The sequence below is a fragment of the Bombus vosnesenskii genome, unplaced genomic scaffold (assembly GCF_011952255.1).
Source record: "Bombus vosnesenskii isolate JDL3184/JDL3185 unplaced genomic scaffold, Bvos_JDL3184-5_v1.1 scf7180000015060, whole genome shotgun sequence".
In the NCBI taxonomy this organism is placed as follows: Eukaryota; Metazoa; Arthropoda; class Insecta; order Hymenoptera; family Apidae; genus Bombus; species Bombus vosnesenskii.
Window position 1 is genome coordinate 299,896 of NW_022883801.1, and position 21,025 is coordinate 320,920.

At 30.7% G+C, this 21,025-nt stretch overlaps 2 protein-coding genes across 6 annotated transcripts; one reads left to right on the plus strand and one right to left on the minus strand.

Moving 5' to 3' along the window:
• Window positions 1-2,055: 2,055 nt before the first annotated feature.
• Window positions 2,056-7,964, minus strand: LOC117240901 (biorientation of chromosomes in cell division protein 1-like 1). 2 transcript variants are annotated; one of them, XM_033506925.1, is made up of 4 exons: window positions 7,516-7,964; window positions 3,511-7,268; window positions 2,689-2,767; window positions 2,056-2,582 (listed from the first exon to the last, which is right to left on the minus strand). In XM_033506925.1, the coding sequence occupies exons 1-4, from the start codon at window positions 7,645-7,647 to the stop codon at window positions 2,574-2,576; spliced, it is 3,978 nt and encodes a 1,325-aa protein (XP_033362816.1). In that variant the 5' UTR covers window positions 7,648-7,964; the 3' UTR covers window positions 2,056-2,573. The 2 variants fall into 2 exon arrangements, with proteins under 2 accessions (XP_033362816.1, XP_033362815.1); XM_033506924.1 differs by lacking the exon at window positions 2,689-2,767 and having other exon boundaries at window positions 2,061-2,582; window positions 7,516-7,963.
• Window positions 7,965-8,960: 996 nt separating this feature from the next.
• LOC117240904 (BTB/POZ domain-containing protein KCTD9) lies at window positions 8,961-11,893 on the plus strand. 4 transcript variants are annotated; one of them, XM_033506930.1, is made up of 7 exons: window positions 8,961-9,182; window positions 10,128-10,249; window positions 10,333-10,518; window positions 10,729-10,808; window positions 10,962-11,188; window positions 11,279-11,608; window positions 11,696-11,893. In XM_033506930.1, exons 1-7 carry the CDS (start codon window positions 9,132-9,134, stop codon window positions 11,810-11,812), a joined length of 1,113 nt encoding a protein of 370 aa, XP_033362821.1. In that variant the 5' UTR covers window positions 8,961-9,131; the 3' UTR covers window positions 11,813-11,893. The 4 variants fall into 4 exon arrangements, with proteins under 4 accessions (XP_033362821.1, XP_033362820.1, XP_033362823.1 ...); XM_033506929.1 differs by having other exon boundaries at window positions 8,966-9,182; window positions 10,648-10,808; XM_033506932.1 differs by lacking the exon at window positions 8,961-9,182 and having other exon boundaries at window positions 10,126-10,249; window positions 10,368-10,518; window positions 10,610-10,808.
• Window positions 11,894-21,025: the final 9,132 nt, after the last annotated feature.

Sequence of the window (21,025 nt, forward strand, 5' to 3'; positions counted from 1 at the left end):
AATGCATATTTAAAACAACAATTATGTTTTATAACTTACATTTTTTATATCAATTACACTTATATTTTGTTAAAGAATTAACATTTGTCTTCGTTTAATGTTATAAAATCCAATGTAAGAGCCAATGTCACAAAGTAAAGGTAAATGATCAATGTCATTGAAAAATTTAGTATTTGCTTTGAATTTCGTGCTTTATAACAACATTCTACAGGCAGTTCTATAACACTCTAGACAATGCACGTGTTGTAAAAATACGTACAAGATTGTGTTACGCACCGTATGACAAACTATTCACATATTCTATTTATAGAAAATATCGTGATTACGAACTATCGCGTGCAATACTTTACACGTTGCAGTACTTTCCAAGATGATTCAATCGAGTCAATTATATTAACTTGTTTTTTTTTGTATACGTAAAAATTCAACTTATGATATAATGTTTTAAATAATACATAAGGGTCTTTGCTCGTATTGCATATTTATATCAAGTATGATTAAATAACAAGGTCGATCGATATATATAGCTTTCCTTGAGTTGAAAGAAAAAACAGGCTAATTCAACAGATGTAATTGAAATTTCTTCAATGTATAATTTAATTATTTAACCGCTAACTTTATATTTTGTACGATGTATTTCTTTGTAGTTAAATATTTCACAATTCCATCGACATAACCACGCAATTATACACAATTTTATTTTCACCTTATCATCTGCAACGTTTAAAATGAAATCGCTTTTTACATACTTAATTAAAGAAATTACAGTATTACTCCTAATTAAGAAAATTCCAGTTTAAATATATCATACAATGTAGTAGAACTGTTTATTCAAATATATAAAATTAAAGGTAGGATTTAAATATTTATAGATTGTTTAACATGTATACAAAAAGTCACTTTATTTTAAAGCAATTATAGTAATAATGGGTTTTATAAATTGTTAGTTACTATATTACATATAGCAATAAATATTTTAAAAAGTTGGAAAAAATATTCTACAATATTTTCACAGTAATAAACTGTAATCTACTTCTATTTTATATACATATTTATACAAACTTATGCATGTATAGAATAAAGAACATGCTTATTAACAAATATAACATTTTTTTGTAAAAATGTAATATTACAATCTTTAAGTATTGAGTTGGAAGTGAGATAGTGTGCAATTAGTCGTTCCCCTGCATTGCAATTTTCTCGTTGCTGTTGTTTCATACTTAAAAAAAAGAAAAAAGTAAAAACGTTTATAGAAACTATTGCTTATCTTCTTTTAACATCACAGAAAAATTGGTTTTAATTACTAACACTTTCACTAAATTAAAGTGCAATATATTTACCAATAGAATATGTCAAGAAGCAAACAATATTGTTATACTTTGAATCATACATTATTCTCTAAAATAACTGTTCAAAAGTACTAACAATTTTTTCCCTTTAATCTTATCAGGCTTGCACTATTCTTATACATTCTTTATCAACATGTACACTTTAGCAAGTAGTAACTTAAAAGAAAATTACACTATAAAATTTGTTATAAGCATACATAAAAGTTATATTATAAGTAATGTGTTTGTTTTAAATAATATGTATACAATAATTACCTAACTTGTAGTCCTATAAATATATCATGTACATTTTTAATGTAATGTATTATATATTAACGAAAATTGCACACTATTAATTACGCATTTGTGTATTTTTTATAAGAAGTTGAATTTTATACAATAATTTTCATATAAGTAATATGAAAAAATATTAATTCTTTTTTTTATAAACAAGAATTATTCAGATGTAGTACGTAATATAATTTCAAATGTAACTTAAACATACATATTCACAAAAATTTATATATATTCTTGAAAAAATAAATTTTTGCAACAATTTTCAATTCATTCACATACGTATTTGTGTTTACGTTTTTCTGAATTTTTCAAAGTATTGTAAACTTGATTATTTATTAAATAAATGTTCTTAAAAGATCTTTACTTCTATTTCAAAAATATTTTGAAGTGCATATTTTTCTTTGTTAATACTATGTTAGATTTAATAATTTTACGTAAGTAATTCTTATCCAAATTATAACATTATGTAAGAATTCCTTAAAATATATTTAGTATTCTTTCTATTTAGATGTAATGCAGATTTTTCTTTTCAAATTTACAATATATTTAAAGAATGTCAATCTATAGAAAACTTTCAAATTTCTCTAATATAATACATACTTAAAGAAACATTAAATACATTGACTTAAATGTCTTGCATAAAAGATATGACTAAATTTTTAGAATAAATTTTACATATAAGTATAATAGTTCACAAAATTTTTTCTTGGTCACATCAGTATCTCACATTAATTAAAGTTTAAAAATATTTGATTGAAATACAATATAGGGTGTGTTACTAGAATTAGAAAACAGCTAGGATTTCTGTTTATATAAAGTAAAACAATTCAACATCTGAGACTATGAACTACTAGCTATACCTGATTAGATCTCCTACTTCTACGAGAAGAACTTGAAAATAATGGACGTGGTTTGTATAAGTCATCACTTGAATAACGTTGACTGCTTCTATGCCGGCTGCAATTACATAACAAACTAATTATAGTATGAATAGTGAAGATACATCCATATTTTAAATGAAATATTTTAACATTACAAAAAATATGTAGATTTAACTTTTTACATTGTATGTTATATATAATTTGTTGGTATTTGATATCTCAATAGCTTCTAGGTAACTTGTTTTTTTCATAAATAGAGACCTTAAACAAATTTATAATAAATATAAGATTTTTAATTTTTTACATATACTTATAAAAATAAAATATTTATCTAGAAGTTTATAAAAAAAAAACTCTGATATTAACATCCTTCCCTATATTAACCCCTTGACGCTCACGTCCATGACATATATGAACATGTCCAATTCATGAGCTAAGCCAATATGCCCACCGCTTGATGTTCAATCTAACTACGGATAAAATTGAAACTGTAACACTTTATGCTATTTATAAATTATATTGTATGTTGCTTTACTAATTGCTTCCTTTTATACATATATTAAATGAATAAAAGATAACAATATCCACAACTTTAAAGTGGTATGTCTTATTATATATATGTCTATATTATATGTCTATTTTTTCAGTTTTCGAATAACTAAAATTCTTCATTATGTTCTCTTTTCGATAGTTTAGAATTTTGTTTTATTGTTTTTATTGTTACATTTTATTCTTTCTATGATTATTATTGTGTTATTGTTGAATTATTACAATATTATACAGAAAAATAGTACAGAAAATGATCTAATCATTGTATAATCAGGCATGTTGAGTACAATTCTTTATTTTTTATAATGACATCTTTAGAAATGCAGAAATGTTTTCATATCCACATAAAATGAATAAATGAAAAATTTGTGCATTTTATAATGGTGAATTTGAGAAAAGCATTAAGGGGTTAAAAAAATAAGTAAAAATGAAAAAGAAATAATTATTCAACATACCCTTTGTCTTCTTTAATCAGATTTGAAGAGGGTATTTTTTCACTTGTTGCAGATACATCACTTTCTGGACTTAAAGGCATAACAAAATTTTCCCCATTTAAAAGTCCTTGTGGAGCACATATGTTTGGTTGAAGCCTTTGCTTCTTGGGTACCAGTTTTCTCTTTTTTATATTACTTAATGCTTCTTCATTAGGTAGACTCAGTCCTTTTTGACTATCGTTATTATTATTTGAATTATTTAATAATATATCCGTTAATGGGCTAGACGAATGTTTGCGTTTTGGTAAAGGTGGTGCCATAGCTTTTGGCACTGAAGATACAACTTGACCTCCTAAACTCTCTATTATGTCTTCTAAAGAACTGTTTTCTATCAATTCCAATGATTCTAAGAAACTAGAAAATTTTTCTGATTTTTCATTATCTGCTTTGAAGTAACGACAATCTTCGTTATCTTCAGTTTCCATTGATGTTGATTCTATTGCCTCTGGTTGCTCTTTAGATTTTATAATGCAATCTCTATTAATTATACAGCTATTTACATTAGAAAGACTACTATTTTGAGCATCCTGAGAAACATCTTGATCTCTAAATTTTGATGTTGTAGGTATCTCTATACTTTTATTATTGTTTGAACAAGTCATGTTATGTGTATTTATATTACTTAACTGTAATTGCTCTTTTTTCTCGCTTACATCTTTTTTATTACTATCAATACTAAAATGGTTTGGTTCTTGAGGTACTACATGTATTTTTATTTTAGATACACTGGTTTCTTGTTGCATTTCCTTTTTAAAATATATGTCTACAGAATGATCTATTTCTTCTGCCTTTATCATATTGTTGTCTGCTTCTTCTATGCTAGAAGACAATTCTTTGTTTTGTGAATTTTCAACTCCTTTCTTACTAGACAATGTTTTTTGAATATTTGAACTCAGTGGTTGGATAGATTCCTTTTCTATTTTATTGGGAAGTGTTTCACTTAATGATTTTTTTATACACAGTTCCATGTCTGACAATTTCAATTTTAGATTAGAATGTGTCTCCAACAAATCTTTTGCACCAGCTTCAGTTTGTAACATCATTATTGATCTTTCTTCTAATGTTAAATTAGTATATTTCTCAGGATATGGCTCTTCATATTCTTCATCTGGTATTTCTATTATTTGAACACGTTCTTCATCTGGCATACTTTCAACATTATCATTATTTATGGTATTTGTTTGAATTGGTTGTTCTATTTTTTCACTAAGTTTCTTCTCTAATTTTTTATTTTCTTTAAGCTTCTGTTTTTCTATTTGTTTCCTAATTTTCATTAATTTTTTAGCTTCATGTATATTTTTTGCAAATTTTGGTTTTTTTACTTTCATTTCTCCTGAAATATAGTCTTCTTCTAGCAATGCTCGTTTTTTTAGAGGCAGGTTAATGTCATTAAATTCTAATTCTTGTTTAATATGTATTTCATGATTATTAGTGTTGTCAGTTTTGTATTCTGTATGTAATTCTGTTGTTTTATCCAATTTATAACTTTGTTGTTCAAATGATAACTTTAGATCACTTGGATGTGATTCTTCAACATTGTCTGATGTTTCACTGCCTGAATTACTCATATGATTTGTTTCTTTAGAAAAAGTTGATGTGTTTGACTTATTATTTGCAATGTTAGATCCGGAATTACTAGACTGTGAACTTTTGCTACTTGACCCATTTGAACCATCTCTATCTGTAGAACGTCGATCATTAGAATTTCTTCTTAAACTAGAATGGTCATCTTTTGACTTAGACTTTTTCTCTTCTCTTCGCCTTTTGTCTTTATGTTGGGAATCACTTTTATTATCTTTCTTGCTATCTAATTTCTCGTTTCGTGTTGAACTTTTACTTTGCGTATGATTTTTAGTGTCCTTTTTACCATTTATCTTTTCATTATTTGACTTAACATCTTTTCTTACTTCAGGTTTATCAATCTTTTCTTCTTTTTCACTTTTTATAAATTTCTTTACATCCTGTTTATCTAATTTTTCTGGTGGGTCTGATTTCATACTGATATGATTTTTAGACTTCATATGATCTTTAGAAGTACGTCTTTCATCTCGTTTATTCTTATCTCTGTCCTTTGATTCATTTCTTTTTTCTTTCCCATCAATAACTTTTTCAGATGCTTTAATAGTTTTCACTTCATGAGAACTTGATGAAGAATTTTTGGAGGAAGTTTTATGATCTTTTTTATACAACTTTTTATCTTTTGGAGAATCCTTTTTGTCTTTATTTTCTTTATTTGATTTTGATTCTTTGTTGTCTTTATTTAATTTTTCTTTTTCTGTTAATTCTTTCTTTTCTCTAAGCTCCCTAATTTTTTCTTTGTAAAGATCTTTTAGATCTTTTCCTTCTTTACTAATATTATCTTTCTTGTCTGTCTCTCTTATTTTATCTTCCTTTGTCTTATTGTAGTTATCCTTTTCCGTATCTTTAATTTTATCTATAGTTTCTTTTGGTTGATCGTTTTTATCTTTAGGTTTATTTTTATCATATTTGTCATACTTTGAACTGCTATGGCTTCTTTCTTTTTTTTTGTCACTACTTCTATCTCTATGATGCTTCCCATCTTTTACATGATTTTTATCTTTTGATTTTGATTTAGATTCATGGTCTCTGCTTTTATCTTTATTATTTTTATGTTCATATCTATCTTTTATACTGCTATCTGTAGCATCACGAGAATTTTCTTTAGAGGATAAATTGTTTTTAATAGTTTTAGAATCTTTAACATCTTGTACATCCTTATTCTTATTTAATTCAAAAATATTTTTATTACTTTTATTTTTACTGGATTCATATTCTCTGATAGCTTTAAAATTGTCTTTAATATTTTTAACATCATACCTATCTTTATTGACTTCATCTTTCAATGGATCATGTATTGGAGTTGATGCATGATTAGAAGATCCAAAGTCAGTTACAATAGATAATCGAGAATCAGAAGAAACTTTGCTTAGTTGTGAATCTTGATTACTATAATCAAAGTTGTCTCTTGATAATTCGTTACAAAAATCAGGACTTCTAGATCTATGGCTAGTTAATTCTGATATACCTGATAAATGTGAATCATTGGAATTATTAGATTCATTTAGATTCATAATATCAATTGGTTCAAAAGTGGGACTGTCTTCTTCATCCTCCTCTGTTTTATCATCTGATTTTCCAGATGTATTTAAATTTAAAATACTACCAGTCTTATTAAAAATTTTATCACTTTCATCTAATGCTTTTTCTTCTGAAGAAACCTGTCCATTCTCAGATATACTATCTTTACCTTTTTCATTGGAGATTTCTTCGTCTAGTGACTTTTGTTCATTAAATTTTATATCTTTTTTTATTTCTAAATCTTCCATTGCATCCATAGACTCCAAAGATACATCTTTTAAACTATTTTTATCAGACTCTGGTGAAACAGGATCTAAATCTTTGGGTAATAAATCTTTAAGGCCACACAAACCATTTTTTTCTTTTGCCTTAGGTCTTTCTATTCCTAAAAATTTGTATACTACATCTTCAATCTGATGCATGAAGACAGAATATACTTTTGGATTTACTACTTGATCTACTATGCGTTCTACACCAGCATCTAAGTAAGGTGCTTCATGTATGTGCTTCCTTAATGTTTCTCTCAACTGATTTTTGTTTAAATCTGGTTTCCATGATTGTTTGCTAAGGAAAGAATTTACAGATCCTTCTACTCTTGTACGTAAATTTTGATATGCTGGCTGTAATGAAAACGATAAAAATTATTACCAACAATATATATGCCTATAAATAAGCATGAAAAATTGTTATTATATAGCATGTATTTGAATATAGTAGGTAAAAACCATATATATACATTACTTTAAAAATGACTATATTATGATTTCAAAATACTGTTCAAAATGTATATAATAATAGTTATATTATTGCATAAGGTTTTAATAATGAATCAATTGTTTAAATATTATATACAAATATATTGTATACCTTGGTATCAACATCGGCAATACATTCTTTACGAAATTGATCAAAAATTCCTTGAGATTTAACTTCTCCTACAATGTGATCTACTAATCGTGGATCACCTGGTAATAACGTATTAGGTAAACCCAACTCCATGATAAATAAAGTATTTAAAATGATTATAATTCACTTGAATGTTAAACAATCATTCATTTTCACTGACGAAATCATCCTGTGAAACAGTACGTAGCCATAATTTCTTACTTTGCGTCTAGGTTAAATGTTGGATTTGTGTGAATAAATGAATAATAATCAGTAATACCAATCTTTCTATAGCTTCATTCATAACAAGTATCATAGAATAAGGTAGATATTGAAGTCGATAAAATATTTTGTAACAAACATGGGAGAGTAAAAGAAATTTACGTTCACGTCACGTTATCGCGTGAATTTGCTTTTGGTATGATTATGTGAAGTTGGTTTTGATGATTTTTACCTAGCTACAAACATCTCCTATAAGCCGAAACGAAATTTAAAATTGATTTAATATATGACTATGTGTAAAACAGATCGCTTATAAATTATTGTAGCACAATGCGCTTGTGAATTTTTGTAGATTTTTGTACATAGTGCAGCATAGTATAAATCGTATTGCTAGGTATAATAGTGTAAGCTGCAAATAACGAGTGACTTTAAAATCATAAAACTTTTGCGTCCGACCGTACACACCACAGTGATATAGACGGTTCTTGACACTCGCTAGGGAAAACCGCCCGAATATTGAATCGTGAGTAGTTATGAAAAATCAACATGGTAGACAAGAAGGTTCTCATTTTGCGCACGCGTGACATGATATGAATATCTTAGACGGAATCAGAGACACTCTACTCATTTCTGTCTGTCTTGTAAGAACGCGGGGACTTTATTGACCTTCCATGTTGATTTTTCATGACTAAAAACGACTCAATTTTTGGACGGTTTCACTAAGTTTTGGTATATGAATGCTGAGATTTGTTTATATAATTCTGATTCAGCGCCACAGACAGAAGTCTGTGTTCAGTGTTTTATGGGCATCCGAAATAATCTTAAAGCCCCCAGATTTCATCAAATCGAATATAACAGCAGAGAAGAAATTTTCTCTGATAACAGTATAATACACACTCACTTAAATTTGCATGCTTTCAGTAATAATAAATCACAGTTATTTTTATATTTAATTAAAGTTAATTATATTTAATTGAGATAATTAGATTGTTACATGATACGAAACATTATAAAGATATATTTTTTAAATTTTATCTTGGTAATTATCAAAAAAACGGAAATAAAGTAGTTTAGATTTTCTATAATGTAATAATCAAAGCATGGTAATAATTTTTATCTAAATTACAATTTTCTTTATATGCAGTTATGAAAGCGTCAAAACTTTACACTTAAGGCCTTTTCTCAATGAGAAACTTATGATTCACGTTTAGTTGTATGGTATTAACATCTGAAAAATGTATACCTCAGATCTTACAGCCATTTTTAACATGGCAAGTTGGTCGGTGTTAAATGCAGTTTGCTTGTGATTTTATTTTATTTAGTATTGCTGGCTAATACTACTTTTTTATTACATTAAGATTTACAGTTTTCTAGTTATGAAGAGGGTAACACTTTTTGTCAATGGCACCGATGTTTTAAATGGCAAGGTGGCTGCGATTTTATTCATATGCATAATAAATTTTGATTAATTGTTTACTTTTTATTTTCAATCAATTCCTTCACATTATATTTTTTCAACTTTTGCTTTATATCGTAATTAAATTACATATTATTTTTTTTTGAATAATATGAATTTATATATTATTTATATATGATATACTTATAGAGATATTAGAAAAATGTTGCTACATATATATGCTGTATGTTTATTACATAAACAAAATTTTAAGTGTATACTTGGAAATTATCTTTTTTTTGGCGTGGATAGCTGTTTAGGGGATTTTTATATTTAATATTCTTATAATTTCTTTTTGTTTAAATAAAATATTTAATCTACAAAATAGATATATTTTTATTTGTATCTAAATGTGTTAGTAAATTTTGTTAATTATTGTTAATATGTTAATTAATGAATATTAAATATAAGTATGGTTTATACATATTTATATTCTTTAGTTTTTAAACTGGAGACGGTAATATTTAAATAAAATCTTTAATAGAACAATGAAAATTATGAATTAAAATATGAGAAAATATCCTTATAATTTCTAAAACCCATTTATTTGCATTTAATTTTTGTATTATTTGTATTATTGTTTTATTTGTATTATTTGTATTTGTATTTTTTTGTATTTAATTTTTATAAAAGATTTTTATACTTATTAAAAAATTTATATAGTTAACAATTAAAATAAGTATAAAAAGAGGATTGTAAAAATAAACAGAATTACTGTTTTATAATATTTCTATGTTATAGATGATAAATTTATACTCATGAAAGATTTAATACATTTTATGGAGAAATGTAATTTAATTTTACTTGTAGAATAGAATTGTAATAACAAAGTTTTTCATTCAAAATTGATTTAGATGGTTATTTTAATAAATTATAATAAATTTTAGATATATAATTTGATTTGTATTTGTTTTAGGTATTTATAGTGAACAGTTCATTAGATGAATTGCTAACAGCAGCTGGTTCAAAATTTAACATTACTGCTAAAAGGATATTTAATGTTCAGGGTGGAGAAATCGATGATATCAATATAGTTCGGTAAAGTAAACTATATCAAAAATCAAGCTATTTTTCTATTATGTTCATATCACACATAATTTAGCAGAATGAATTTTTTGCAGGGATGACGATGTTTTATATGTTTCATGTGGAGAAGATTTTATTCCAAAGGATAAGCCTTGTACTCGGAGTCAGATAAATCAGAATTCAGTTAATTCAGAATGGATTACACTGAATGTCGGTGGAAAGTATTTCACAACAACCAGAGATACTTTAACAAAAAAGGAACCAACGTGTATGTTGGCCAGGTAAGCAAATATGTTTAATTGATTTATGGTCTAAGCAGAGTTGTAATTACTATATTAGAAAATGTACTGGTACTGTTTTATTGATTTTTAGTTAATATTTTTGCACATACTTATAATACGAAAACACAGAATGTTTACAGACGCTACAGACACAGAACAAAGAATCTTACCTAGTCGACAAGACAAAAATGGTGCATTTTTAATTGATAGAAGTCCCACGTACTTTGAACCATTGTTGAATTATTTAAGACATGGACAGATAATACTTGATGCCAATGTGAATGCAGCAGGTGTGATTTTTAGAATATTTTGTAACTCATTAATTTGTTAGTTGTATGGGTTTTTGGTGTGATTATGATTTAAATAATTTTTCTATTGAATATAAGATTTTTCTTTTTTAGTTGTAATTTTATTTATATTTTTATATATTTCATTTTTTTTAGGTGTTTTGGCAGAAGCACGTTTCTATGGAATAGAAGGTGCCATTGATATATTGACTGCAATGGCAGATGAAAAAGAACTTCAAAGGAGTGGTTTGGTATCCTTTACTCGTAAAGATGTACTTAAAGCAATTATGTCAACACCTACAACTTCAGAACTTAGATTTCAAGGTGTTAATTTTGTTGGTGCTGACTTATCAAAGTTAGATCTCAGGAATATAAATTTTAAGGTAATTAGAATTACTTTGGTGTTATAATAATACATTCAGTTCATGTAAATAAATAAATGTAGTTATCATAACTTTGAAATAATATTTCAGTATGCAATTATGCGTGGCTGTAGTTTAGCAGGTTCGAATTTATCTGGCTGTTGTTTTGAACGAGCAGATTTGTCTTATGCAAATTTACAAGGTGCACAGTTAATTCGCGTAAGAATGTTGTGCGCGAATTTAGCCGCTGCTGATCTACATTCGTGTAATTTTGAAGACCCTTTAGGTGTACCCGCTAATATGGAAGGTGTAAATCTTAAAGGTGCCAATCTTGAAGGCAGTATCATGGCTGCTGTAAATCTTAGGGTGGCAACGTTAAAAAATGCTATTTTAAGAAACTGTATTCTTAGATCAGCTGTATTAGCTGGTGCTGATTTAGAGGTAGTATCTTATTAATAATTATTCTTCTTATAATACATATTTCTTTGTTTTTTTATGATACAAGTAAATTATTTATATTTGTTACAGTGTTGTGACTTATCGGGATCTGATTTACACGACGCGAATTTAAGAGGCGCAAATTTCAAGGATGCTGCATTCGATTTGATGTTAACGCCATTACACATGTCTCAAACGATACGATAAATATGGTTTAGGTTCTGTGATGTAAATATTATATTTATTTAATTCGTAGAATGATTTCAGTAATATCATTTTCATAGATGTGCGATGCATTTAATTATTGTTACGTAAAATTATTGTTGCATCATAAATCTACAGCCTACCACTGCAATCGACGGTTTAACGGATTCATGATTTCTATCTATCTATCTTTGAGTGAGAATATTTACCTTTTTGTAAGTTAAGGATGTTAAGGTGGATGAGAATTGTAATTTCGAAAATTAATGAGGGGCATTACCGTCGATTAATTGATTAATTATGATTTGCTTATCTCCTTTTTTTTACTTTATGTATACATGGCACATATTTTTTTAAAAAATGTAATTGAAGAAAACAGGTACGTATTTTGATACACTGACTTTTGATAAATCATTATATCATTTTACGTAGAACGAGTTGATATTATTTATACAAAGATCGAATCATTAATTTTGCATTCAAGGTAAATCACCGCAGAAAGTGTGCTAGAATTAGGGAAAGGTTTTGTATACATATTTCCTTATTTGATCGTAATATACTTATTTAGAATTTTGTGATCAAAGTGAATTTTGTGACTGATGTGAATTGAATGAATGTATGATGATCATATAAATTATTTATAGTATTTTATCTAAATAAAATACAAAATATATTTATTTTTGTTCATTGTATAATAGAGTCATAAAAAATACATTTATTGTTTTTGCATTCTCAGCAAATATTATATAGTAACATATTTGTTTTACATGTTAGTATATAAATTTCGAAGAAATTGTATTTTTTTTAAACATATAAAAAGAGTAATATATATGTATATATATGTATATAAATAGCCACAAATGCACTTAATAGATTTTAATAATTTAAATGGAAGCAATGTGAGGTAGTTTTCGTTATAATTAAAAACTATAAATATGGTACTATTTTTATGTTAAATTATTAATATTGATATAAATAGTGATACAGAAATGTTTCTGCAAAACAAATGTAACAGATACACCAAATTATCATTTTAATATATAATATTCAAAATAATTATTTCTGTTGATTTTTAAAAATAAATTAATATTGATATACATATACCGATATAATAATAAGGTTTTACAGCGTATAATACAATATATTTTGTAGATATCAGATTGTGACTTCCAAATAGAAATATTTCATACTGTAGAGTTGAAGATTATAAAGTCTCTATAAGATAATAAATTAAGTTCCTTGTAAATTTCTATAAAAAAAAAATAATCGTGGTAGATATGGTTATTAAAAATATGCAGATAGATCTTTAAAAAAAATATTTATAATTTACATAAAAATAAGAATTATAATATATTTATTGTGTACATTTCTTCCATGGGATTGCAGGAGCTCTATTTTAGTATATGTTTGATATTTTTTGCAATGTTTTTTGTAAGAATTATTTTTTTAGAAAGATTTTTTAAGAAAATATTGTTTTCCACAACGTATTTTTATTTTTAATTGATAATAGTGGTAGTACATATCTGTATTAAGAAAAGGTTCTCTCTTCATTCTTTTATACATGTCTTTATGTAGGTGATTATCAAAACATTGTCAAGAATAATATGATTGATACTGAATTAAACTGCTTCTTCGATTTAATTAGAAATTCTATAGTTTCCTCTCATACATCACTTTTCTTCCTTTTTTTTTTATTAATGAAAATCTTTCTCTCAAATATTTCAGTCTCTTTTTCTATTTCTTTTTTCATTTAGGGGCTTTTTATTTTTTGGGAGATTTTTATTTTCTGACATTTCTTTTTTGCTAATTATTTTGATACAGGATATGAAATGGCTAGAACATTTTAAATATTATATCAGACTATTAAAAATATTTCATGATATCTGATTCTTTTTTAGGGAATGATTTACTATGTTTAATACATAACAGCATGTCAAATTTTGAATAGGATTTAAAAAGGATGATAAAAATAAAAATAAAATAATTTTGTAACATATAATAACAGGGAAGAGAAGCTGAACCTTATTTTAAGTTTCTTATATTTTTCATTAAATAAAATGAAAGAATTAGGGCCAATATGCACTATCGACTAGCGGCTAGCGACCATTGGATTCATTGAAGTATATGAGCCCGTACGCTCTTGATCGTGGTAAGCAGCGAGTTTCTAGCGATCACGGAAACATGATCGACATACTGGTGCCTCGTTAGACATGGATTGTCTTTAACACGTTGACTGCCACGACACCCGTATTCGGGTATTTGACTACTTGCGAAGGATCGTCGTAGGTATTTGAAAAGATATTCCATAATAATAAAACTGTTGAATTGTTATAAAAGTAATACGAAAATGGTTTATTCAAAAAATTATTTAGAATGTAAAACTTTAAAGCATTCTATACATAGCTGAGGTTGGTCGGGACAATTTGGACAATAAGTTGTTGTTTTTTTTCAAATTCTTTTGTGCCTTTGTTCGGTCCATTCGACGTCTTCTATTTGCATAACATAGTTTGCATGTGCGTCTAATGCTTCTTCCGGAATCATTTTTCCGAACGGCGATATTATGCTGACTCCGTCGAAGACAAGGATTTTTTGTATTTTCAGACAACCTTAATAATTTTGCAACTAATAATTGTCTAAATATTCTAATATTTATGTTCTTCCTCGTTACAATTTTGTAAACCGTCAAAGCGTTTACAACAGAAATTCCCAGAAGGAGTTGAATGCCAAGTTTTCTGTACCATTTGATTCCTTTTCTAATTGTGGTGGAATAAGAAATCATTTGGTCAAAATAAGCTATACCACTTTCCTTCGTTATATTCAACAACAGCTAGTGGTTCTAATGTTGCGAACAAAAGAAACGAGAGGTCGTTCTTGAGACCACCACTTGAGCGATTCGCATTACTAAAATATCGATGGGAGCACCTAGCAGAGAACGCTTGGTACTGCTGTACGCGTGGCATGACGGAAATTTCTTTGAAAACATGCGTGGCAGTCAACGTGTTAAAAACTGTGTAAATTTCTTTCATATGAGGTTCTTGCAAGAACGTACCCAAGGATGTACCCGATATTTCCCTTTCCCCCTTTTTTAAAATTAACTTTATAATTATAACAGTTTCTTCGGCATCTATTCTGTTCGAGCATTTCTACAATGCTGACAACCTTTGAGTTTTCGAATTGACGAGCTTGGTCGTCGAGTCCATTCGCATAGTTCTTGGTCGTCGGGCGACCAAGTGCGTAATGGCCCTTATTCATTTGATTGAAGTTTCCTTGCGTATTTCTGCACCTCACAACGAAAATAATAATTGGTTAAAGTAGAGATAGATTAACGTCAAAACTGTTAGGCCCGTCAAGATAACGATCCAGTACACATGTTAGTGTTTGACCCATAATTAAATTGAAGTCCGTATTTGGTACGTTATAAAATTAAAAATGAGTCGATGTTATTACTAAGGAAGCGAGAAAATAATTTGTTGATAATAGTAGGAAATAAGAGAAACAGAATTACCTGGCAAGGACAGACAGACATCGTGGATTATAGAATTTATTAAAACATTGAATCCTCATGCATGGGGTCCTGCCTCATCAATGCCTAATTCAATGAATCCTGTATTCCAAAATCCCAACCGAACTAAAAACTTTACCGACGAATATGCGGAGATCATTAATAACTGCATTTTTCTCCAAAAAGACCAAACGATAGTTTTGAAGTTAGTAGAAGGATTGTACATTAAAGATTATGTAAATGCTATTGGTAAAATAGTGGCACCTCGTTCCATAAGATTCACTTCACATACACGAGTGTGCATTTATCTCGATTCAAAAGAAAAAGAATCAGTCGGATTATTTAATAGACAAGTACAAAAACGTTTTCATCAATAATATAAATGTGAAAGTAAGGCCACTGATCTATCCGTTTCAACGAATTATTCTGTTTAATATTATTTCGCATGAAACTTTAGGAAAAAAAAACAATCACGTTTGAACTACCTCCAAGATGTCCCTTTTAAGGGTTAGCCTTCAAGAATTACGTTTTTCCCATATACTAAGCTTTAGGAGGCCCGGAAGATACATCTAAAATTTCAGAACCCTTTTATTGTTACACATGGAAAGACTCAGTATAAAGTATTCATAACTACGGATAAGCCTAGTTGTTTTTGCTGTAATGAAGAAAGCCATATTACCAAACATTATCCAAAAAGAGAACACGAGTACATCTATTTATTTCTCACTATGGAAAATAAGAAAGTAAGTGAATCGATCATATCGGCACAGAAATTTAAAGAACCTCTTGCTACTTCGGTAACAGAGAAATCGATTTTACGACATATCTCAAACAATAGAGCGCACTCTACGTCTACAGAAAGCACCAATATTACAATTATCCAATATTGTTATAATTATACAATATTACAGACATTGACAACACAACTACGCCAACACGCCATTATCCATAGTACATAATACTATACCAATTAAATCACGAAACAATACTGCTAAGTAAAAAATTAAAGTCGGAAAGGTAGACCAAATCAACGAAACGCTTGAACTTGTTAAAATCCTTGTCAACGCCAACCAACACAGAATGCCAGAATTGCGACCAAGATCTCTTGAAAATGCTTTTGTCGTTAATTGATGTAGGTTTGAGGTTGATGATTAATCGATTCACACAGATTTGATTTTTCTCTCTATATTTCTCCGCTTCGTACAACACGTCTTAACACACAGGATACACTTAGTCAATTAATACGTGGTCGACTTTTAAGACAAAAGAGCGTCGTTAGAAGTCGTACCAACTTAGCTTGTAGTAACTAGCGATCATACCAAGCTAACTTTTCTCAACACTCCCCTTTGATCGTAGTTTCTACAAGCCCCATAGCTTTGGTAAAATACTGAGTTTTAACTCTATTTAAGCCTTTGGTAAGAATGTCAGCGACATTCTCAGGACTAGGTATATATGTATAATCTAATATTCCCTTCGACACGCAGTTCTTAATATAAAAATAACGTACTTGGACATGCTTAGAACTCTCAGCGACTACCTCATCCTTGGACCATGAAATATCTCCAATATTGTCACAAAAAATTTTGCATGGACGGGGACAATATGACAATTGACCCAACTCTCTTAATAGTAAGGATATCCACACAGTCTCCCTTACTGCCTCCTGCATTGCTACAAATTCTGCTTCACAAGTCGACTGAGATATGATAGGCTGCTTCTTCGACAACCAAGATACTGCACCACCAGTAAATATGAAAATATACCCACTTCTAGATTTTCTACCTACTGAACACTCTGCAAAATCTGAATCGCATTCCTTCAAAGGTTGTCCTGTCTTTTGGTATACCAGCTTTAAAGGTCGTTGGTCTTTAGCAGGTGCCTAAAAATACGCTTCACTGCCTTCCAGTCAGGCACAGTAGGATTTGCACACTTTTGATTTAGTTTACCTATTGTACACGCGACATCAGGACGGCTTACAGTAGCGGCGTACATTATATGCCCAACAGCTTGTTCATACAACTTTTTGTCAAAAGGTTCATCGCACTCAACATTAAAACCAGCTTCACACTCCTTAGCTAGTGGTGTTTACTCTCATGAGTAATATCAAACAAATTCAGCATTTGACCTATCTGCACGGATTGGTCAAACACAATAGTAGTACTGTTTGGTTTACTCAAATGGACGGACAGAAATTGAGTATCAGTATCCAGCATCCTAACGTTTAGTTTTTCCTTAATACTAATTTTGAACATAGTAATCATAGTCTTTGTTCCAAACGCAAGAATGTCGTCCACATACATCGCGACAATTAGATCTGTAGCGGCACTCGACAGTAAATTTTCCAACGGTTTCTGTCCCGTGGCTTGCTACACAAAGACCCAACTCTTCGGACAAGATGATTGTTAGATGTCGATACATCCTCAAAGAATATTTTCAGCTAGCCTAAGGATCCGCTATAAATCTCAGGATTTATTTAGCTAAGGTCCTCCAAAGTAAATAATCTTTGTCTCAACAGTCTCTAAGTCTATCACCTACTACGGGAAGACACGAGAAATTTGCTTTTTCTCACGTACGATGCTTTCCGCTAGCAACTTTCTCTCAAGGGCAGTTAGCATCCTTTTCCAACGACCAATACAAAATTCGCCAATTAACAACGACGTTCATTTCCCTCACTTTCCGAACCGAGGCTTTCCTCAACGAATCTGATGATCTCGCATCCTTAGACACACCCCATCATAGTTTTCCTTCGCAGCATTATCGTGACGGAATGTCAGTCCCTACGCAGTTTCTACTCAGTCGTTACACAACGGTCGTTGCAGTAGCAACGGTTCGAGACAATCATTGATCTAAGTTTTCGGCATTTCGAGCAATCACCCTCCGAACAAGTATCGCGTATCAAAACACATATCGACTCGAGTCCAAACTTGTAATCGCGAATCGCGAACCGATAACATTAACCGCGAGTTCTACGCATCAGTGTACACATACAATATAAGGTTAATAAATATTTATTGTTAAACCTATTCGAGTGTTCCTTCAGTACCTATCACGACCTAATCACCTCAGATCCTTGAATACATTCACATACACACATAGGTCACTCAGACATGGTTTTAGATTCATACCCTTCAAAATACTGTTAATATGTTTGAACCACATTCTTCCAGCTTGCTTCAGCCCATACAAGCTCTTCTTGAGTTTACACATATATTGAGCCCTGTCCTTTCCTGGAATTTCAAAGAGTTCAGGCTGCTCCATGTGTATGTCCTCATCCAAAGGACTGTTGTATGCGCACTCTACATCAATGTGTTCATAGCTTTACTCATTCCCAGCACACAGAGCAAGTAAAATTTTCAGGCTCCTACGTTTCACTGAAACTCTCCTGAAAGTCTCCGAATAATTTACCCCAGGTCTTTGCCAGAACCCCCGAGTTACAAGCCTAGCCTTATACCTATCAGAATCCCTTTTGACGGCAAGGACCTATTTAAAGTCAATGACATTTGCACCCAATGGTCTTAACATTACGTCCCACACATCTTTATTCACAAGATTGTCCAGCTCTTTTAATATTGCCTCTGTCTCCTCAGAACTTCGTACACATTAACAGACACACACAAACCATTGCAACATGAGCACAACTATTACAACTCTTTGGTTTATGTGGTCTTGCTGACCTCCTAGACACAATAGGTACACCTACAACCTCCTCCTGAATCTCCTGATTATTTTCACTAATTAAATTATCCATGAAAAAATCACCTTCTCTCTCATCATTTTCACCATCACTTTGGACCTCAATATCAACTGGCTCCATTCCCTTTTCAGGTTCAAAATCCTCAACATCCCATATCCAATCAGAAAATTTCTTCTTGATGTTACTCGTGTCCACACCAACACCTTTACAGGGAAACATATTTTCCTTGAACCGAACATGACAAGAGATTATTATTATATTAGTCTTTGGTAAATAGATCCTGTAACCCTTGACTTGTCGGTCGTAACCTATAAAAATCCCCTTATCTGCCCTACTATTAAGCTTCTTTCCACTTGGGCTTATTAGGTACCAAACTTTACATCCAAATACTCTCAGTCTATCAATCTCCCCTTGGATGTCGCATCCCTCACCTTTCCATAACTCCAATGGAATTTTATCTCCAATAGCAGCGGATGGGCACAAATTCCTTATGTGGTATGCAGTACTGATGACTTCCCCCCACAGATTCCTTATGTGGCATGCAGTACTGACGGCCCCCCCCCCCCCCCACAGCTAGTCAAGGAGCCCTGACTGGATGAGCAAACGCCTAGACATCTCAACCAGGGTCCTATTAGTTCGTTCTAAAACGCTATTTTTCTCAGGATTCGTAGGTACGGCCTTCCTGTGTAAAATACCCTTCTCCTTCAGATAATTCTCAAAATTGGTCCCAATGTACTCACCACCATTGTCAGTTTGGAAGGCACTTATCTTGGACTGGTGCAGGGCTTTCACTTCAATGAATGAAGTTACATCAATGAAAGTTACAAAGTAATTTCCTCCACCTAACGATTTACACTGAACTCTACCACTAACATCACTGTGGACGATTTCCAAGAGACGGTGACACATATGATGAGCTGTCTTTGGGAATGGCACCTTTGTCATTTTATCCTTCACACAGACTCCACACAGTTCATCACATTTCTTCGAATCTTCTTTTACGTTTAGTACAGGGATTTTGCTAATTACATTTCCATGCAGATGACCCAATCACTCATGCCACGGCACAACACTCCTAAACGCTTTTGCCTCAATGACTTCAATCTTTTAGTCACTGTTGTCAAACCCACTACGATCATTGTTCACAGAAACATTAGCAACATGTCTTTCATCAGGGACAGTCTCCAAATAGTTTACATCACTCTCTATTTTTGAGGTGAACACAACATCGCCATCATCATGTGTTCCAACAGCCTCATCCTTTCGACACACGGTGGTAACACCCTTCTTTGCTAACTGTCTGATCGAGATCAGATTTACATCCATCTGAGGTACCCACAGAGCATCTGACAAAGAAAAGGTCCAACCCCCACAGGATTCAGCCACTTTTACAAAGATTGTTCCCTCCCCTTCACTTCCAGACGCCCTTTACCAATCCTGATATGTCCAATCGTAGGTACGAAATCCACAAAGCGATACCTGTCCGGCGTCATATGGTTTGAAGCACACGAGTCAAGATAACTAATCCTCTCTTTTTCCAAACAGCCGATGGAGGATAAGGTTAATGCTGAGATGAGCCCTTTGAATTTTGGTTTGTCTTCTGCTCCTCTCTCCTTCTTGTTGTATTCTTGTCTCTTCTTCTCTTTCTCCTTGGGTTTCTTCTCTTCTCTATCTCCTTTCTCCCCTAGACACTGACACGAAATGTGGCCCCATTTTCACATTTGTAACGCCTTTGATTACTTGTGTTTCTGCTCTTTGGTTTCGCACCATCTTTGTTTTGGTACCGCCTGGATTTCCACTGCCTTGCTCGGATGACTTCGCAGCAGCATCGATTTTTCTTTCTTCAAGTAGAAAGTTGGCCTTCACCGCCCTCGAGGTCAGATCCTTATCAATTTTTGTTATTCTGACATAGGTGAATAATCTTCTTTTTTTTTTGCACGTGGAGAAATCCTCAGGACACTCCGCTGCTGCAGTAATCGCGTGACAGCAGAGTAGTGTCGGACTCCTACCGATTAAAACTCCA

Bases quoted from the DNA above. Each gene is read 5' to 3' on its own strand.
- LOC117240901 (XM_033506924.1), bottom strand. From the start codon at position 7,647: ATGGAGTTGGGTTTACCTAATACGTTATTACCAGGTGATCCACGATTA. The intron at 7,269-7,515 runs GTATACAATATA...TTTTCATTACAG, and splicing joins TTGCCGATGTTGATACCAAG to CCAGCATATCAAAATTTACG. The intron at 2,583-3,510 runs GTATGTTGAATA...ATGTAATTGCAG, and splicing joins CTGATTAAAGAAGACAAAGG to CCGGCATAGAAGCAGTCAAC.
- LOC117240904 (XM_033506929.1), top strand. From the start codon at position 9,132: ATGAAGAGGGTAACACTTTTTGTCAATGGCACCGATGTTTTAAATGGC. The intron at 10,809-10,961 runs GTGTGATTTTTA...CATTTTTTTTAG, and splicing joins TGCCAATGTGAATGCAGCAG to GTGTTTTGGCAGAAGCACGT. The intron at 11,609-11,695 runs GTAGTATCTTAT...TATTTGTTACAG, and splicing joins TAGCTGGTGCTGATTTAGAG to TGTTGTGACTTATCGGGATC.